At 54.5% G+C, this 15,762-nt stretch overlaps 8 protein-coding genes across 8 annotated transcripts; 1 reads left to right on the plus strand and 7 right to left on the minus strand.

The window, feature by feature from the left end:
* Nucleotides 1-69: 69 nt before the first annotated feature.
* Nucleotides 70-1,321, minus strand: C8Q71DRAFT_910269 (uncharacterized protein). The gene is made up of 3 exons (XM_047929081.1): nucleotides 1,104-1,321; nucleotides 752-1,045; nucleotides 70-692 (listed from the first exon to the last, which is right to left on the minus strand). Exons 1-3 carry the CDS (start codon nucleotides 1,191-1,193, stop codon nucleotides 351-353), a joined length of 726 nt encoding a protein of 241 aa, XP_047775308.1. The 5' UTR covers nucleotides 1,194-1,321; the 3' UTR covers nucleotides 70-350.
* A 162-nt stretch (nucleotides 1,322-1,483) lies between these two features.
* Nucleotides 1,484-3,877, minus strand: C8Q71DRAFT_861184 (uncharacterized protein; the record flags this gene model as incomplete). Its single annotated transcript, XM_047927871.1, has 10 exons — nucleotides 1,484-1,661; nucleotides 1,715-1,908; nucleotides 1,960-2,708; nucleotides 2,768-2,889; nucleotides 2,945-3,033; nucleotides 3,096-3,248; nucleotides 3,306-3,375; nucleotides 3,442-3,518; nucleotides 3,581-3,775; nucleotides 3,854-3,877. The coding sequence occupies 10 exons, from the start codon at nucleotides 3,875-3,877 to the stop codon at nucleotides 1,484-1,486; spliced, it is 1,851 nt and encodes a 616-aa protein (XP_047775309.1).
* A 424-nt stretch (nucleotides 3,878-4,301) lies between these two features.
* Nucleotides 4,302-5,353, minus strand: C8Q71DRAFT_840698 (uncharacterized protein). Its single transcript, XM_047926523.1, has 4 exons — nucleotides 5,011-5,353; nucleotides 4,863-4,955; nucleotides 4,684-4,802; nucleotides 4,302-4,626 (listed from the first exon to the last, which is right to left on the minus strand). The coding sequence occupies exons 1-4, from the start codon at nucleotides 5,218-5,220 to the stop codon at nucleotides 4,392-4,394; spliced, it is 657 nt and encodes a 218-aa protein (XP_047775310.1). The 5' UTR covers nucleotides 5,221-5,353; the 3' UTR covers nucleotides 4,302-4,391.
* A 199-nt stretch (nucleotides 5,354-5,552) lies between these two features.
* Nucleotides 5,553-7,925, minus strand: C8Q71DRAFT_778324 (membrane dipeptidase-domain-containing protein). Its single transcript, XM_047924769.1, has 11 exons — nucleotides 7,583-7,925; nucleotides 7,511-7,523; nucleotides 7,332-7,455; nucleotides 7,204-7,281; nucleotides 7,090-7,144; nucleotides 6,948-7,030; nucleotides 6,636-6,891; nucleotides 6,456-6,575; nucleotides 6,300-6,400; nucleotides 6,166-6,244; nucleotides 5,553-6,111 (listed from the first exon to the last, which is right to left on the minus strand). The coding sequence occupies exons 1-11, from the start codon at nucleotides 7,856-7,858 to the stop codon at nucleotides 5,932-5,934; spliced, it is 1,365 nt and encodes a 454-aa protein (XP_047775311.1). The 5' UTR covers nucleotides 7,859-7,925; the 3' UTR covers nucleotides 5,553-5,931.
* A 94-nt stretch (nucleotides 7,926-8,019) lies between these two features.
* On the minus strand, nucleotides 8,020-8,555 carry C8Q71DRAFT_910273 (NADP-dependent oxidoreductase domain-containing protein; the record flags this gene model as incomplete). The annotated part of the gene is made up of 3 exons (XM_047929082.1): nucleotides 8,020-8,375; nucleotides 8,431-8,471; nucleotides 8,532-8,555. 3 exons carry the CDS (start codon nucleotides 8,553-8,555, stop codon nucleotides 8,219-8,221), a joined length of 222 nt encoding a protein of 73 aa, XP_047775312.1. The 3' UTR covers nucleotides 8,020-8,218.
* Nucleotides 8,556-8,840: 285 nt separating this feature from the next.
* On the minus strand, nucleotides 8,841-10,456 carry C8Q71DRAFT_778327 (putative oxidoreductase). The gene is made up of 9 exons (XM_047924770.1): nucleotides 10,434-10,456; nucleotides 10,274-10,365; nucleotides 10,166-10,221; nucleotides 10,035-10,115; nucleotides 9,745-9,976; nucleotides 9,526-9,691; nucleotides 9,335-9,468; nucleotides 9,122-9,269; nucleotides 8,841-9,053 (listed from the first exon to the last, which is right to left on the minus strand). Exons 3-9 carry the CDS (start codon nucleotides 10,217-10,219, stop codon nucleotides 8,948-8,950), a joined length of 921 nt encoding a protein of 306 aa, XP_047775313.1. The 5' UTR covers nucleotides 10,220-10,221; nucleotides 10,274-10,365; nucleotides 10,434-10,456; the 3' UTR covers nucleotides 8,841-8,947.
* Nucleotides 10,457-10,907: 451 nt separating this feature from the next.
* C8Q71DRAFT_880278 (transcription factor) lies at nucleotides 10,908-14,712 on the minus strand (the record flags this gene model as incomplete). The annotated part of the gene is made up of 18 exons (XM_047928471.1): nucleotides 10,908-11,420; nucleotides 11,473-11,755; nucleotides 11,807-11,963; nucleotides 12,018-12,044; nucleotides 12,103-12,371; nucleotides 12,426-12,472; nucleotides 12,532-12,626; nucleotides 12,680-12,755; nucleotides 12,808-12,918; nucleotides 12,967-13,131; nucleotides 13,187-13,511; nucleotides 13,569-13,707; nucleotides 13,780-13,934; nucleotides 13,986-14,343; nucleotides 14,394-14,454; nucleotides 14,507-14,576; nucleotides 14,637-14,646; nucleotides 14,698-14,712. 18 exons carry the CDS (start codon nucleotides 14,710-14,712, stop codon nucleotides 11,075-11,077), a joined length of 2,709 nt encoding a protein of 902 aa, XP_047775314.1. The 3' UTR covers nucleotides 10,908-11,074.
* Nucleotides 14,713-14,830: 118 nt separating this feature from the next.
* On the plus strand, nucleotides 14,831-15,622 carry C8Q71DRAFT_824195 (ribosomal protein S6). The gene is made up of 3 exons (XM_047926255.1): nucleotides 14,831-15,011; nucleotides 15,067-15,206; nucleotides 15,259-15,622. Exons 1-3 carry the CDS (start codon nucleotides 14,964-14,966, stop codon nucleotides 15,413-15,415), a joined length of 345 nt encoding a protein of 114 aa, XP_047775315.1. The 5' UTR covers nucleotides 14,831-14,963; the 3' UTR covers nucleotides 15,416-15,622.
* Nucleotides 15,623-15,762: the final 140 nt, after the last annotated feature.

The raw sequence follows: 15,762 nt of genomic DNA on the forward strand, positions 1-15,762 counted from the left end.
AGCGGACCTGTCAGGGGATCCGGCCCGGGAATCACCGGTACCGAGTCCTCTCGAGGAACACCTGGCAGAGAAAGGAAATGTGGTAAGTTCAACACATGGTCCTTACACATCGAAAACATTGGTGGTACATAGCATGAGACTAGGATGCCATGAGGCAACGTCTAACATCTGTATAGCGGGGGTGTCCGAGACATGTACTGCACGGAACGCCGCAGCCAGAACATGCGAGGATCACGGTCCCAGCGTTCACAGGTGGAAAATTGACATTAGAGTACACAAGATAGCGGTTTTTACATCCGGGGTGAAACATCGACTCGGAAAGTCCACATGCGAGGGCACCAACCAACAGCTTACTCACGCTTCTCAGCTTCCCTCTGCACCTTCGCCGCCCCCGCCGCTACATCAGTAGCACTCTTCGACTCTGCCTCCTGCGCCTTGCTCTTGCCATAACCAACCCAGCTCCCGAACCACTGGCCCCAACTCTGCTTCGTCTCGTTGGCCTTCTGCTTCGCATCAGCGTACGTCGCCTTGGCGGCAGCCTCAGCGTCGCCCACCTTCGCCGCGGTGGCGTTGTATGCATCTGCCGCAGACGCCTTCGCCACACCGTACTGCTTCGTGACCGTGTTGCGCGTGTCAGCCGCGTAGCCGTCTGCGGTCGCCTCCGCACTGTGGAGCTTCTCCTTGCCTGCGGCCTACATCGTACACATCAAGTTGGCAAAGCGCAATCACGATCTCAGGAGGTATGGCGCACCTTGAGATCGTAGTACCCCTTCTCGCCCTCCTTGACGACATCCTGCGCGGTACGCTTCCCTGCGTCATTTAGCTCCTTCGCCTTCTGCGCTGCCTCCGCTGTGTCCTTCTGACGCTTCCGGTGGAGGTCGTCCCCGTTGAAGTAGTACCATCCTGCGATAGACGCCGCAGTTACACCGGTGAGGATCCAGAACTGGCTCGTCAGGTTATCCTTCTCGGGTTCGGGAATGTCTGACGGCTTCGGCGAGTCGGTCGGGTGAGTTGGGTCAGGAGTGACCGAGTATGCACGGGCATGCTGCGACGATCGTCATGAGCCTATCCGTCCAACTTCCTGCTTGTCTCACGCGACTTACGGGGTATGCTGCACGCGCAACAACGGGCGCCGCACGCGCAGACGCGGCGACAGAGCGAGCAGCTTGAGAGCGGAGGATGGCGGTGGACATGATGGTGGTCGTGAAGGAATAAGATACAAGTCGTGATCTGAGGATGGACGGGGACGGTGAGAAACACGAGGGCGGGACGCGCCTCGCCTTTTGAGCAGACTCTCTTCGCGATGACGACACCCCCGACAGCCCCCGACCCCGCCTTGACGTCACGCGAACCACGCTCCCATGTCGCGCCCACGTGCCTGCGTCACACCACGCGTCGCGACGCGTCCGAGTCAAGCCAGTCGCCCCCGCTCAGGATTGTGACGAAGGTTCTATGTATCTCAAGCGTGTATAATATACAATGGCTATATGATATGATTGTACGTTTCCGCCCTCTGCGTGCTCCAGCTACCTTTCTTCGACAAGTGCAGCATCTCATATCCAGGTAGCGTCATCTTGTAGATACCAGCCGCGTACACGTCCCCTGGATTCAATGCCACACTCATGTCCCCATTCTCTACGCTCGGCTCCTTGATGTCATGCCTGTTCAATCGTAGCTGAGTAAATCGACCGTAGAAAACAACAGGAGAACTCACGCCTTCTCGAGATGCCGCGCTATAAACAGCCATTGGAACCCTCCGAAACTGGATGGCGTTGGGCATTTGTGGCAAGTCCAGCCACCTCGCGTCTCCACAAACTTCCGCTCGGCTTTCTTTGCTCCGGCAAGTTCATCTGCATCTGCCCTTCGCCAGGTCGCCATTTGGTGCTTGTGTTGGATCTGTTCTATGATCTATTGCACTCATCAGGAGCGTCCACACGGCAAGGGATCAGATGAACTCACGGCTGCGCGCCAATTCATGATAGCTTTGCCCTGCACGAGCCTGACATCGAGCTCGTCCATCTCCTTCGCCGTCGTCGTCTCCGGGTCCTTATCACAAAATTGCACGATTTGGTACGCCTGCTTCGATAGCTCGAGCTTCCGCAGCTGGATTGAGAGAGCGTACCCGATTGCAGGCAGATTCAACGTAGTGCGCAACTTGGTATCATTCTTCGCGTGCACAAACTCTCCGTATGCGTCTTGTTGGGCGGGAGCGTTCGAGGGGCGCTGGCACGAGTGTGCTAGGACGTTCGGGAAGAATAGGCAAGGTAGGGTGCAACCGCCACAGCTGAACATCGTCGTCGCGAGCTCTACGTTGGGTTCGGGGCCCTTCCGGGGCTGCGCCTTGCCCGACCGCGTCTTGGGTGATGCTCGCATTTGCTTGCGCAGCTCCTCGCACACACGCGACTTCCACCCCTCCACAATAGCGTCCATATGCGGTTGGAGCGCCATGAAACCCTGGCTGCCGACGTACACGTCCGCATCAGCATGAATGAGCTCGCGGACCTCTGGCGTGAGCGCGAGATCCGCCAGGTTGAAGCCATACGACCGAAGTTCTGGTTGCGCCTCCAGCTGCTGTTTGAGGAGGTAAGGGGCAGCACTCATGTAAGACGACCAGCGTCCCTCCATACGCTGCTTCCGTTCGCGGGCGAGACGCTTTTCCCGGAGGTCCTGCATAAGCTTCACCAGTTCGTCTCGCATACTCCGCCAAGCTAAACAGAGACATCAATTCGCGGATACACGGAAAAGTCTGAGACGAACATGCACGTACCATGATCTGTGAGAGGCTCAACTCCCTGAACGAGTGCGTGACGAGACAGGATCGGGTTCCTGTTTTGCACAAGCATCTGGAGCTCCGGCTCCCAGCCGAGTTCTTGCAGCCTTACGGCGATACTGAGCCGATCTCAATCAGCGACGTACTAGATATGTGATCTCGAACCTGACGCACGCTTCGAATCGTTCCTTCTCCAATTGAACCCGGTAGTCTTTGCGCTTGGCTTCCTCGCTCTCAAGCCAGGCAATGCACGAGTATTGGAACTACACAGCAGAGAGCTCAGTTGTACGGAAGACTACAAGAGGGGTTGCCTCATACAACTTACCTCTGATAAGCCCTTAATGCGCTCAGCCTCATCATCAATATACTTGTTCAACGCTTCTTCATCTTCGGACTTCGATAGTTGGAGCCAGTTGCGGATGGCCTCCTTTGCTTCGGACCGGAGGCAGTAGGCTCGGCCAAACCGAGTAACGCGTCCCTGCAAAACTTGGTGAGAACCTGTGGAACTTGCACATTGCGGCCACGAAGCGCTTACCAAGTTAAGAATGGTTCTTGGGATAGCGCCGATTCGCTCGGAATCGAGAAGGGTGAACTGATCTATCAGACTGTCAAAGTTCAGTCGATGAACGTCAATGTAGAAACCAACAACGCTGATATTCAGCTAAACTCACAGTTTAGGTTTGCAGGATTCACAAATTCGCATGAGGAATGCCCAGTAAACTTGCGCCGCATTCATCTTCCCGCACGACTGTACAAATGTCGAAGACAAAGTTGGTCAGAGACGACAGCGTCAGACTAGGTATGACATACGGTGCAGAGCGGAGAGGCAATTAGGGCCACCCATGCAGGCTCGATCAGCTCCTTCGGGCGAGGCGGGGCTCCTTCAATTTGCTTCAAGACCCTTTGCCAATATGTGACAGAGCTCTTCTTGTAAAGGTAATTATGGAACGACTTGGACACTCGCGCGAGCATAAGTAGCTCTTGTGGCGGAAGGTACAACAGAATCTATGAATTGGCAGCACGGCCAACAAGTTCAGCTGTTCAGCAATAGTGACACAGCTTGTTCAATGAGAATATCCTCACCTCATGTATAATATCCATAGGCATGTCAGTAAACCTGTCCTTTGGGCGAGGCTTAGGCTTACGCTGCCGCACGGCGGCAGGCTGCGATCGTTGTGGAACATGCTCGCCGCGTGTACTAGTCCGTGTCGCGGTTTTTGTAGAGACCTTAGAGGCCGCTAGTCGCTGCGATCTCCTGGGTGGCATTGGTGGAGTATTGGTATTGGTGACGAAGTGAGCGAGCAAGATTGTCGAAGGAAGGACGCGACCCAGGCTGCGCGCGACTGGTTCGACCTGCTACATACGATCACGCAAATCCCACGTGATGCGCGACTGTGGCCAACTTGCCACGGCGGCCCGGCCAAGGCCGCGAAGCCACGGCGCCACAAAGTTCTGCCACTGGCAGCTCTGAATTTGGCAGTGAGCGCTTATATAAGTCGAACATCGCGCCATGCCACCTTTCAGCGCGCCAGCCACTTATATGTCGTGGGAGGCTACCCTGTTGTTCCTTCACGTTACGTCTGACCGTATTGATCACCGTATGGTGGCGCGTTAATCGCTATTACGATGGGTCTACTCCGGCGTACTCGTACAGATCGAGGTTGCGGCTGTAGTCGCCACGCAACTTGGAGACCCATCCTTGCACGCAGTCCTCCCAGTAGACCTCGATGGACCATGTCGTGTCATTCATCCACTTGACCTGCAAATAATCATCCCACCACTCAATGAATATCTCCCGTCGGTCTTCGTTGAAGCGATACTCCGCAACAAACGGCTTGGGTCCAAGATACTCGTGGCTAATAAACAGGTAGGCCGTGTCAGCATCGTGAGATACACTGTGAAGAGCCACATACCGTCGCCTGATGATGCCATCCGATGACACATAATTGGGTCCAGGATACGTTGCAGGCACTCTTTCGTCGTAGAAACCATACAAAACGTAATTCAAGTCATCGTCCTTCTTTATCTTTATCTGAGGGTCATGGCATTTTGTCTGTATAGACATAAAAGTATCAGAATGAACTGTGCGCACCTTGCGCACCCCATGGAATTGTCTATAACTCAATGGAAGGAAGAGATCACCCGAGAATGGCGCCGGGTACGCGGCAATGGGATGCTTCTCGAGCTGTAAGTCGAGCACTCAGACGATAGTCCCATATGTGGCGTCCATCCATCCTTACCGACCATGCCAGATTTCGAGTATAGTAACGATGCATTCGTACAAGCAACGTCGATCGTTCCAGGGACAGAGCCGACTTGTAATCTCTCTGATCCTGCGGGTCGTCAGAGTCTCGCAAAGCAGCCAATGAGGGGAAGCGCCATCTCTCTCGATATTCGTCACGCCGTTGAATCCATTCGCGGATGCTCTGTTCCGTCCAGGTTCGTTTCATCGCGGAGACAACTTGGTACGGTGGAGGCAAATCAGGATGTGAGGGAGGACGGGTACCTGTGGGACTGGTAAGAGTCGAAGACGCGCTCCTTAGATAGCGCCATCGTGAATCGTGACGCCAACTAATCCTTTGTAGTAGCTTTGTCGGTCAGAAAGCTCGCCTCGCGTTCGGCTAACAGTTTGTGTCTATTTGCGCATGTGGGTCCTAGGCGCTTCCTTTATACGGTGGCATGTCCTCTCGAGCGCCAAGACATTCCAATCATACGCCTTGCGGGCGTATCATGAACCGTAGCTACTGACCTCAGTGCACTCACGGCAATCGTGAGTATAGTATAAGTCTGTTCCATAAGTCAATCATGTCTTATGGAAAAAAGGGTCCCGAGAAGTGGAGACATGTACTTAATACATCATAGCACACATGAAGCTTCCATACCTGTTGTATACAGCGAGTTTCGTCTCACATTACTTCAAGTCCATGCAATGACCAGTAACACCCGATTCGCTGACGTCGTACACTTGTCACGAGATACGCAAGCAAACTGTCAACTGCTGAGTTGTGGGGACGAAAGGCGAAAGATCTGACTTGTGGACAGAGTAGAGCTGAGATACTAGTCATACAGGTCCTCAAAAAGGCCATAACGGCTGTCGGCAGGGGTCACGTAACGTCCACACCTATGGGCTAGATACCTCCACCATCGATCACGTTCATAGTTCATAGCTCATACTTCGGCAAGTCCGTCCGCTTGTCGTAGATATCAAGCGCAGGCGGCACGCCGTGTGCCTGGAGGTTCGCTGCGACGCGCTCAACACCCGCTATGACGCGCAAGAGGTTTCGGCCTGTGAGGCCCGCGAGCTCGAATCTGTTCCAGCCACGCGAATACAGCTCTGCGACCTGGACATACAAGGTATTAGCGGTTGAAGGATGCGGATAAAGATCGACTCATACGAGGGCAGGGTACTTGGAGACGTCCTCGAGTCCCTCAGGTGTGCTCTCGATGCCATCGTAGTCACTGCCGAGGCCGACGCTAAAGACGTGGTCAGACTGATGCGATTCGAAGGTGCTGGTAGGTGTCTACGAACTGAGCTTTGCCAGTGATGTTCGCGATGTGATCGACGTGGTCGGCAACAACTTGCACGTTCGCCTTGCCTTCGTCCGCAACGAATTGCGGGGCGAAGTTTACCTGTGAGAAACCTGAGCCTCATCCCTTCAGTCAACAAGAGGAAGTTGCCACGGACCATAATGACACCGTCGACCTTGCCATCAGTCGTGCCAACCAACTCCAGGATGTCGTCGGGTACATTGCGCGCGACATTGTGCACAGAGCGCGCAGATGAGTGTGACCAGATAACAGGTGCCTGGATGCATCTCACTCAATACGACCATCCCGGTGCCATGTGCGAGAAGCAAAGGCTCACTTTCGTGTGCTTCAGGGCCTGCCGGGCGGTTTCGTCCGACGTGTGGCTCAGGTCAACGATGACGCCGAGGCGGTTCATCTCTTCGATCAGCTTGTATCCGAGCGGGCTGAGCCCGCCCCACTTCGTTTCGATTGGCGTGAGGTATCCCCCAGAATCCGCGAACGCGTTGTTGCACATGTGCGTCAGCGTGACGTAGCGCACGCCGAGTTCGTGGTATTGCCGCAAGACGGCAAGTGAGTTGCCCAATTGGTGGGCGCTGAATGGGGGCCCGTTGAGACGGTCGCAGTGTACAGAAGAGAAATAACGGTTTACCCTTCTACGCCAAGCAAGCTGGCAATCTTTCCGTCTGCAATGGCAGACTTCACTTCATCGGAAGTCGTAGCAAGTTGGAACGTCTGGGCGGGCGGGCGGGCGGATGGTCAGGTCTGATACGGGAACCAGCATATGACCTCACCTCAGGGTATCGGTTGATGAGCAGTTTAGCTACATCGATCTGCTCGAGCGTGTCTCTGAAGATGGCATGTCAGTCTATCTGACAGACTGGAAAAGAAACAGTCCATATGCTTACCGGACACGCCAAGTGGCTTTCAGGAAGTCTGGACCATCGTCCAGACCAGCATGTGCGGGACAGTTAACGAACACCGACCTGCGCCAAAGTGAATACATACTTACAATGAAGAGAAGAGGGTTACTCACCAAAAGAAACCTCCAACCTGGCCCTTCTTGAGGCGAGGGATGTCGACGTGCCCGGGTGTCGGTGTGTTGAGGTCGAAGGCGGTAATGTTATTGCCATAGACCGACCGAGCGAACTCGGGGAGGTCTAGAATAGCAAGCTCTCAGAAGCCCGTGTAGTAGCATCAATAGAGCCAGCTCACCTATATGGCCATCCTGACCACCGTCGCATAATATTCAACGGCTGCCTCGCCTGACGGAATTGATAGACGTACGATTACAGGGGCTGACTCGAGCAATCTGTGTGCAGCCTTCTCCGGATCCTTCGGGAGTGCACCCGCAAATCGTCCAACCTTGTCCCACAAGAAGAACATAGATAGTAGGGCAGCGACGAATGCAACGGTGAGCACTCCGTGGGTCACCGCTCGTATGACGGCCGCGCGACGTTCGACGGCACGTTTGGCTGCATGCTCGCTGAGGTCGGTGTCGCGAGCAAAGTTTGGCTCGCCAGGAGGGCCGAGGAGGGGGTCCCGCTCGCCGTTCGTCGCCATCGTGGGTGTTGGGCGTCGAGGACCAGATGGAGAAGACCTCTGAGTCTCTGGCTGTCTCCGCTGTTGCGGGCCCAGGGCGTCTGACGCGTAGCCTGAGATTAGCGGGCACGCACGCGTAAGCGCGTCATTAGCACGTGCCTTGACGCGTCGCGTCAACCGAGGTCAACCGGCAGCCGCAACGTCCGCTGCCTTTCTCCTTTTTGCTTCCTGACTTGCTTCATTTGTGTGAAGTTCGAGGCCGTTGCAAGACCGCACTGAGTCTTGCTCAGAGTTTTCGCATGACCTCGCTATAGTCCATGATTACTCTCGATTCACAGCTAAGTATTTCCCTGGGTGTATATCACTCGCAAGGTAGTACTCTCAGTCGACATCCACTGGGTTCCAGCTTAAAGCGCCTGCTTTGCCGTGATCAAGCTCGTCCAACTTCGCCATATCTTCCTCTGTCAAGGAGAAGTCGTAGAGAGCCGCGTTGGACCTGATGCGAGTAGGCCGGGACGACTTAGGCAGCGGGACGAAACTAGAGGAGCATCAGCAATCACATTGCGGCCCATGAGGCCCCACTTCACGCTCACCCGTGTTGTAGAGACCACCGCAGAAGGACTTGGGTTGGGTCCTTATGACACTTTGTCACGGCTGGTACCGAGATTTTGAGAATATAGTGGACAAATCTTACCTTCTCCGCCAGTTCTTGGTCCATTTTCCCTCGGACGATGGGGCAGTACGCCTGAATCACGATTGGATGGGCCCTGCAGTACTCCACGATGGGCCTTTGCTAGCAGAACGGGTGCAGCTACGACAGGTGCATCTGATTTGTGGTATATGGTTTGAATCGCGCTCACCTCAAGCTGATTGACCGTCGGAGCCTCATATCCTGCCGCTGTAATCTCTTCGAGGTGCTTGACGTTGCTTAACGGAACACGCAGTGAACTGTCCAGAGTGCGATATCATGACACGAAATCGTCACAGCTCACTAGTTTGACATGCCGACACTGCGTATTTTGCCTTGAGCTTTGGCGTCCAGGAGCGCTGATATGTCACCTTCTACTAACACAATTGTCCATTCGTTATGTTGCACAAGGGGCTCTGCGCTTAGGTGACTAGCTTCATTAACAGCCATCTCGCCTCGTCCTCTGTCCCTGCGATTTCCTTTCCCTTCTTGACCATGTCCTCCACATCCCAATTGCACGAGACATACCTAGAGAAAATCAGAGGAACAGCATGAGCGGCTCTCGTTAACCTTCACATGGAGGGTGCTTCACGTACTTCCCTCTGAATACATCTGTATCCGCGTATCTCCCTGGAGCGGTGAGGAAAACGCAGAACCCGCCAGCCAGCTCGGGTTTATCTATGAGGGCAGTGCGAACCAACTCGGGGGGCATGCCATACTCGGCCAACTTGGTCAATACTCCGCCTGGATGGACGTCATGAGTGGTCCGGGGAGGAAGACAAGGACATCGGCGAATACACAGGACTTACCTGGATGGTACGAGAATGCGCGCACACCTTTGTCTCCGTACTCTGTATGCACAAACTCTGCGAAGCGGTTGATAGCGGTTTTCGTGGGCTGGTACCCGCTGAACCCAGGACGCGTTGTCAAACCTCCGATTGACCTATGTTTCATGTAGGTTACATGATAAGCAGCATAAGCGACAAGGCAGGATACATACGATGTACAGATGATGGTTATGGGCGTCGGTGCCGTGGCATTCGATGAGAAGACAGTCTTGAGGAGATAGTGTGTAGGCAGGAACGTTCCCTTAACATTGACTTCCCATGTCTTCCACCATTCTGCGGTATCAGTGACATGTATTGGGACGGTCTTTTCCAGGTAGCCTATTCATGTCAATGAGCAACAACCGAGCCTCTGGCGAGTCGACGGGACTTGCCGGCATTATTGATGAGCACATCAACCTGAACGCTCTCTCTCTCGAGCATGTCAAAGAGCGCTTTGACAGACTCTTCCGAGGTGACATCTGTCACTTGAATGAGAATCTTGGGCTTTGATCCGAGTTGCGACTCGGAGAGTATGTCGTTGCGAGCAGACTCGAGCTCAGATTGCGAACGTGCGGTGAGGACGATATTCGAAGCACCCGCGAGTGCGAATGCGATTGCAGTTGCCTAACCGTCCATTAAGTGATCTGCAATGCCTATCTACCCGACAGAGTAATGAACGTACCTTGCCTATCCCACGGCCTGCGCCAGTGACAAGCACCGACTTCCCCTGGCACGAATCCTTCAATGCTCCTCGGGGATCAATCTATAGCTGTCGGTCAACATGAGCATATGCGAAATGGCCATAAGACGTACAGCGGGGTAGACATCGTGATGGAGGTGTTCGGTTATGTTGACGGCGTTGCTCATTGCTTCGGTCAGGGAGATGGGTACCTGAGGGTAGCGTGTCAAGCATGTTCTCACCTTTTATCACTGCCCCATCGGCAAGTCCGACACCATTGTAATCTCATATTCCCATGACATCGGCGGACGATTAAGACGGACGACTATATCTCCTGTAACAGATTAGATACACGGGCGAAATGAGTACTTAGCAGTGATACCGAAAAAAATCATGACAAACAGTCATGACAAACGGTTATGGTGATGGGATCTCCTTCACTGTGGTGGCTGAAAGACCATGCAAAACTCGGTGCAGCATCGATTCGATGCCGCATGCGCATATAATGTAGCGCCGTGTGTGAGACACGCGGGGTAACTTATACCGAATGCCAACACGTAACTCCGCAGTCAATTTGCGCATACCGGCCCGGATGAAGGCTCTCGACACTGTTGCAGTGCCAGCCTATGTATACCTGCAAGCTCAGGTAGTCTGTTCACCTAAACCTTCGCTATCCACGGTAGGCACGAAACAGTACTGGAGGCTTTTGGTATGATCTCCGGAGTGGAGTCCGACGAACCGGTGAACGCTTGTGGGATCTTGACTGCGCAACTTCGTGAACCAGATTCTGACGCCATAGGGGATTCCTGTGAACCAATCAATTTGTGGTACGCTCACGAAAGACCGTCCGCTGGTGCTGTAGCTTACATTCTCAGCAGCACTCGCAAGTCTCGACCTTGACCAACTGACGAGAGCTCACCTCGCGCTAAGTGACGATGTTCTGCAACCTAGTGAGCTGGGAGTGTATTATCAACAGCGGTCGTGCGTATTGCCTATACAAGCCGACCGTATTTTTGTAAGCCCCATGCGTCGAATGCATGAGTTCAGTCATCCTCCTCCACGTCGCCGAACTCGAACATGCCCGCCCGACTCCGCTTTGCTGTGGCGACGGCCTGCTGCAGTCCTTTGACCACACTGGGGTACGCAGAGAGGTATCTGCAGTCCTTGCGATCAATGGTAGCAAGACCCTCGCGAAGCAGGTCAGCGTTGATGGATACACTAGGATCGCTTTGAGCTGCGGAATCGTTGGGGTCGAAGAGGCGCAAGTGCAGAAGTTGGCTTTCCCGGTGATCGACGTTCGCGATCAGCTTGCGACCCTCGCAGAGCTGGCGGAACCGGTCGACAGCCTCGGCATGGTACTCGCTTTCGGGCCCGACAAGCTTGATGAAGCTGTAAAACGTGGTCAACAAGCTGTAGAAGACTGAAATGCAAAGAATGGTACCTCAGTCGTGCGTCATGTGCTTGACCAGGCAAGGAGCGGAACTTAGGATCCAAGGGCCGGATGTTCGCGAAACTGACCGTATCTTGGTTTCCGTAGTCGATGAACGTTACCTCTGCTTCCCTCTTCACTGGCGAGGCACGTCGGACCTTGGCACGGTACCATGACCCGTCAGAGAATTTCGCTGACACCAGGTCGCCGCCCTTCGGAATGAAGCCTGTCACAGGCGCAGTCCCTTGGTGATGTAGCGAGAAGTCGTGCATAAGCTTCTCCAGTGAGGCAATGCCTAGCAATTGGGTGAGTGAATGATCATTCAGGATAGCAGGAATGGAGGTACCTTCTGTATTAAGGATCTGAATTGAGAATGCGAAGTTGTTGTTGGCCCGGACATCACTGACGATGACATCGATGTACTCGGGTTTCAGCGCATCGCCGTTGGTGTCCTGTGTTACGGCTTGCGCCTGCTCTGCCTCTTCATCGTACTCTTTCCAGACCTAGGGTCGTCGTCAGTCTCGACGATCAAACCAACATAAGAGCGACGCTCGTACATTACGCTTCTCGCGCTTGGCCTCTTCCTGTGAAGTTGGTTGCATATAAATGATATGGCCGTGGAACAAGAAGCGTATGGCTCACCTCCACATCGTACAGCTGACGTGCCCAAGCCAAACCATCTGCAGAATAAGAATGCACCGTCGCAAGACCCTCGCGAACAAGCGTGATGGCAGCGTTCTCCGTCTTGTTGATATATAATGCACCGATGAAACCGCCTGACTTGTCGACGTCATGGACCTCGATGTCCACGTCACGCTGCATGTATCGCCGCGTCGCGAACTCCGAGGCCTCGGGACCATATGGCTCGCTCTTCTCTGAGGAGTTGCGCGCTGTGCGAGGTGCGCGGATGCCTATGCAGAGTGATGATGAACATTGAGTCGGCGCACAAAGAGGATTTATCTTACCGCTGAGGACAAGCGTCAGGACCTGATTGTCTTTAGGCAAGAAGATCCTGAAAGAGCGTGTCAGATGGCAGAGCGATCGATGCTAAGTGTGTCATGTGCTACGAACTTATAACGCGAGCCAGCTGCAACGTATTCGACTACTGCTGGGATCCTGCCTAATCGCTTGAAGCTGTTAAGGAAGGGAGCGGCACGACCGTGGGACTGATGTGGATTGCGGTCAGCTATACTCGCTATGTGCGGGTTCAAGAACGAACCTCAGAGATGTTCAGAGGTTGTTTCAGAGGGGGGTAGTCTTTGCCGGAGTGAATCCCTCTTGACTCTGCGGCAGCACTGCAAACGCAGTGTGAGCTTGCACAGAAGAAGCATATATGCGTCTGCTTACGCTTGCTCAGCGGCCATGAGTTTGTCATAGTCGGGCGATCGGTCCTCATCATCACGCTTATGGCGCAAGGTAGTCGCCAGGCCCTTCTCAATGAGCTGCTCGGCGATGTTCCTGCAAAGCATTGAGACAGACGGCTACTTCTATGTGGAGACTACTCACGAGTTCTGGTTGCCGTAGCAAACAGTAGCGCATTCGCGCTCCTCGAACTCACCCTCTTTGGGACGGATGAAGTCGACCTGCACCTTGACATGCTTGCCGATCAGACGCTTGCGCAGAAACTCGCGTGCCTCATGGGCCCAGTACGCTTGCTTGGGATCTGACGTCCTACAAAACGAGCGCTTGAGTCCAAATGCTCTGTCCTTTGCGCAGAATGACCTACCTCGGAGCCCTCGTCGAGCTGAGCTGCAAACGGCGCTCCTTGCCAGTATCCTTATCCGTGACAGATATCTGGTCACCGCTCCATACCCGCACGACAGTAGCGTCGAACGCCCGAGAGCTACCGCTGACCGTGGTGCCGTTCGTCTTGGCTGATGGTGCAGGGGCGTTTGCGTACATGTACTGCCGCTTCTCCTTCGCAGTCCGCTCCGCTGCACGCAGCCGCTCCATCCCTCCGCTGCTGGCGAGCATACCTGCATGCCAGTCGACAACCCGCGCTAAACAAGATGCAACAAGGAGCTCTGCGATGTTACCGGCAGGATGCAAGACTGAGGGAAAACGGCCGATCAGTGATGTATTGAGTGATGCGACAAGGCGGGACATACTGGTTCCAATGAAGATCGTTGCAGGAGGAGGTGCCGTGTTTGCGCTGGACTGGAATGGCGTTGCCGTAGCATTCGGTAGCGACAGAAGCACGACGCGGACAGGCCTCTGAAGCAAACGTGTCTCGGTGAAGAATTTGGCCTAACACACAAGACACTTCGTCAACATGAACTGATGGACCCGATACTGAGCATTGAGAAGAAGGCATCTTACCTGTTCGCCCCAAGGCTCGGATGTCTCACCCGGCTTGCTCGCGACACGTGCACAGCGCACGCCAGCCATGGCGATATTGGCGAATTGGTGATCACCCTCGGGCATGAGCAGGCGGACACGGACTGTTGAGCCGTCCTTAACCTGTTCGACAATTGCTGTGCATACCGTCAGCCAGAGTTCGAGCAGCAACGACCGCTCGCACGTACCCTCCAGGGGCTGGCCTTTCCACTCGGAGATGAACCCCTGCGAGTCCGTTGGCATCATATAGTGCACCGTCCGCGCCTTCTGTCCGTGCGGGTTCCAAATGCCCTTCCCGGAAGCCTTTGCCTCGCTCTCAAGGTCGCGCTTCTTGAGGTCATCGTCCGTGGGCTCCCGCTTCATGTCCTTGAGCTTCGCCCAACCGTTGCGGAGAAGCTCAGATGCTAGGTCCACGTCGCCAATCTGTGCAGCGCCAATGTCGCGCGGGACATCCTCGTTGGGCGGGAGCGAGTGTGAGACAGTGAAGGTGACTGGCTTGCCTACTGCAAAGCCGCGCAGGAACTCGCGGGATTCGAAGGCCCATGGCTAGACGTAGAGGTTACGCATAGATCGGCAGCATGATTGGTCTGGCACACCTCATCCTCCCTGCTCTGCGTGCCAAGTCTCGGGGCTGCGATGTCTGCAAGGTGGAGGACGCTAAGATGCACGTTAGTTCGCGTAGCTCGGTAGAGCGCTTGACGTTACATACCGTTCCTTGGGAAGTTGCCCCTGAGGCCCCGGGTTTCCGCGCAACACAAGAGAGTCGCCGGAGATCACAGCTGGATACTCGACAATGTTCAGGGCGTGTCAGGGCTGTATGACAGGTCATAATTGCGTACATTTCACGATCTACATGCATGGGTCAACCGAGCACACCACGAAATTCAACATCATACACACCGCCTTCATCGCCATGTCTGAAATAAGCTGAGCTGATTGAGATATACGTGGATTAAAGGAAAGGATGGGCAGTAGAGTCTGGGGAGGAGGATGAGCTGGTCGTGTGGACTCGGTGTGCACGGTATGATATTTTAATTGCCGCCACGTGGACGCGCTACGCCTTCCTCACTTGGCCCAACTGCTTTTAGACTCGCCACCGACGTGCTCGACGGCGACGGCGACCCTCTTGACGTCCTCCATAGGTCACCCCGAAGAGCTTCGCCGCCATGCCCTTCTATCAAATGCTATGCATCACTGCGCACTACAATGAATACGTGAGCCTGGAATCAGCACCACACAGCTCCGTATGTGCTCACAGGTCGCCGACAGAAACCCATCAGGGAACTCGTACAGCGCACAGTTCAACATGTCTGGGACAGAGGGGGTGTTGTGCGCAGGCTAAACTCGTGGGGTACCAAGACGCTTCCGCAGCGTATGCGTCGACACAAGCAGTACCACCAAATCGGCGAGTGAGTACATCATTGCTCGTTCACTGATCGGTGGCTAAGTGACCTTCTCCAGCTACTGGACCCTAGACTTTGACGCATCTCCACGCGCCCTCCGCTCGCTCAATGGCATCATGCGAGGTGACCCTAGTGTCGTACGCTGGACGGTGCTCAAGCTCGGGGACAAGGCCGAGAACATTGTTCAGCCACCGAACAAAACCACACCGCGGTAGTTGACTTGCCGTTCGACCGTCAATGCTACTACTAGGGGCGGATTTCCGTTGGTCTATACGTGTACCCATATATCTCTTAATTGCCAGCGCACCGCACATCCACCGTTTGCTTCCAAGAGCCGTCGACGCCCCTACCAGGGAATCACATTCAATCCTATAGTGCTGACCTTGCAGATAGGCAAAAGCGTCTAGTATATTGATGTCGCCGGACCTCATGACTTTGGTGTACATTATACCAAAACCAGGTAGGTCTATGCGAACTCTTCTGCGATACAGCCAGCCCAAACATCCTGATATTCCAGATCCGTAGTCGGAGATCCAGGTTCCTTAAGCATGCCGGACACCGT

The sequence above is a fragment of the Rhodofomes roseus genome (assembly GCF_022264815.1).
Source record: "Rhodofomes roseus strain CIRM-BRFM 1785 chromosome Unknown C8Q71scaffold_22, whole genome shotgun sequence".
Classification (NCBI taxonomy): Eukaryota; Fungi; Basidiomycota; class Agaricomycetes; order Polyporales; family Fomitopsidaceae; genus Rhodofomes; species Rhodofomes roseus.

Bases quoted from the DNA above. Each gene is read 5' to 3' on its own strand.
- C8Q71DRAFT_910269 (XM_047929081.1), bottom strand. From the start codon at position 1,193: ATGTCCACCGCCATCCTCCGCTCTCAAGCTGCTCGCTCTGTCGCCGCG. The intron at 1,046-1,103 runs GTAAGTCGCGTG...CGATCGTCGCAG, and splicing joins TTGCGCGTGCAGCATACCCC to CATGCCCGTGCATACTCGGT. The intron at 693-751 runs GTGCGCCATACC...TGTACGATGTAG, and splicing joins AGGGGTACTACGATCTCAAG to GCCGCAGGCAAGGAGAAGCT.
- C8Q71DRAFT_840698 (XM_047926523.1), bottom strand. From the start codon at position 5,220: ATGAAACGAACCTGGACGGAACAGAGCATCCGCGAATGGATTCAACGG. The intron at 4,956-5,010 runs GTAAGGATGGAT...CTCGACTTACAG, and splicing joins CTCGAAATCTGGCATGGTCG to CTCGAGAAGCATCCCATTGC. The intron at 4,627-4,683 runs GTATGTGGCTCT...CCTGTTTATTAG, and splicing joins GATGGCATCATCAGGCGACG to CCACGAGTATCTTGGACCCA.
- C8Q71DRAFT_778324 (XM_047924769.1), bottom strand. From the start codon at position 7,858: ATGGCGACGAACGGCGAGCGGGACCCCCTCCTCGGCCCTCCTGGCGAG. The intron at 6,892-6,947 runs GTAAACCGTTAT...GCCCCCATTCAG, and splicing joins AGCTTGCTTGGCGTAGAAGG to CGCCCACCAATTGGGCAACT. The intron at 6,576-6,635 runs GTGAGCCTTTGC...AGATGCATCCAG, and splicing joins AGGCCCTGAAGCACACGAAA to GCACCTGTTATCTGGTCACA.
- C8Q71DRAFT_778327 (XM_047924770.1), bottom strand. From the start codon at position 10,219: ATGAGCAACGCCGTCAACATAACCGAACACCTCCATCACGATGTCTAC. The intron at 10,116-10,165 runs GTACGTCTTATG...CGACAGCTATAG, and splicing joins ATCACGATGTCTACCCCGCT to ATTGATCCCCGAGGAGCATT. The intron at 9,054-9,121 runs GTACGTGAAGCA...GATTTTCTCTAG, and splicing joins ACAGATGTATTCAGAGGGAA to GTATGTCTCGTGCAATTGGG.
- C8Q71DRAFT_824195 (XM_047926255.1), top strand. From the start codon at position 14,964: ATGCCCTTCTATCAAATGCTATGCATCACTGCGCACTACAATGAATAC. The intron at 15,012-15,066 runs GTGAGCCTGGAA...GGTCGCCGACAG, and splicing joins CTGCGCACTACAATGAATAC to AAACCCATCAGGGAACTCGT. The intron at 15,207-15,258 runs GTGAGTACATCA...GACCTTCTCCAG, and splicing joins CAGTACCACCAAATCGGCGA to CTACTGGACCCTAGACTTTG.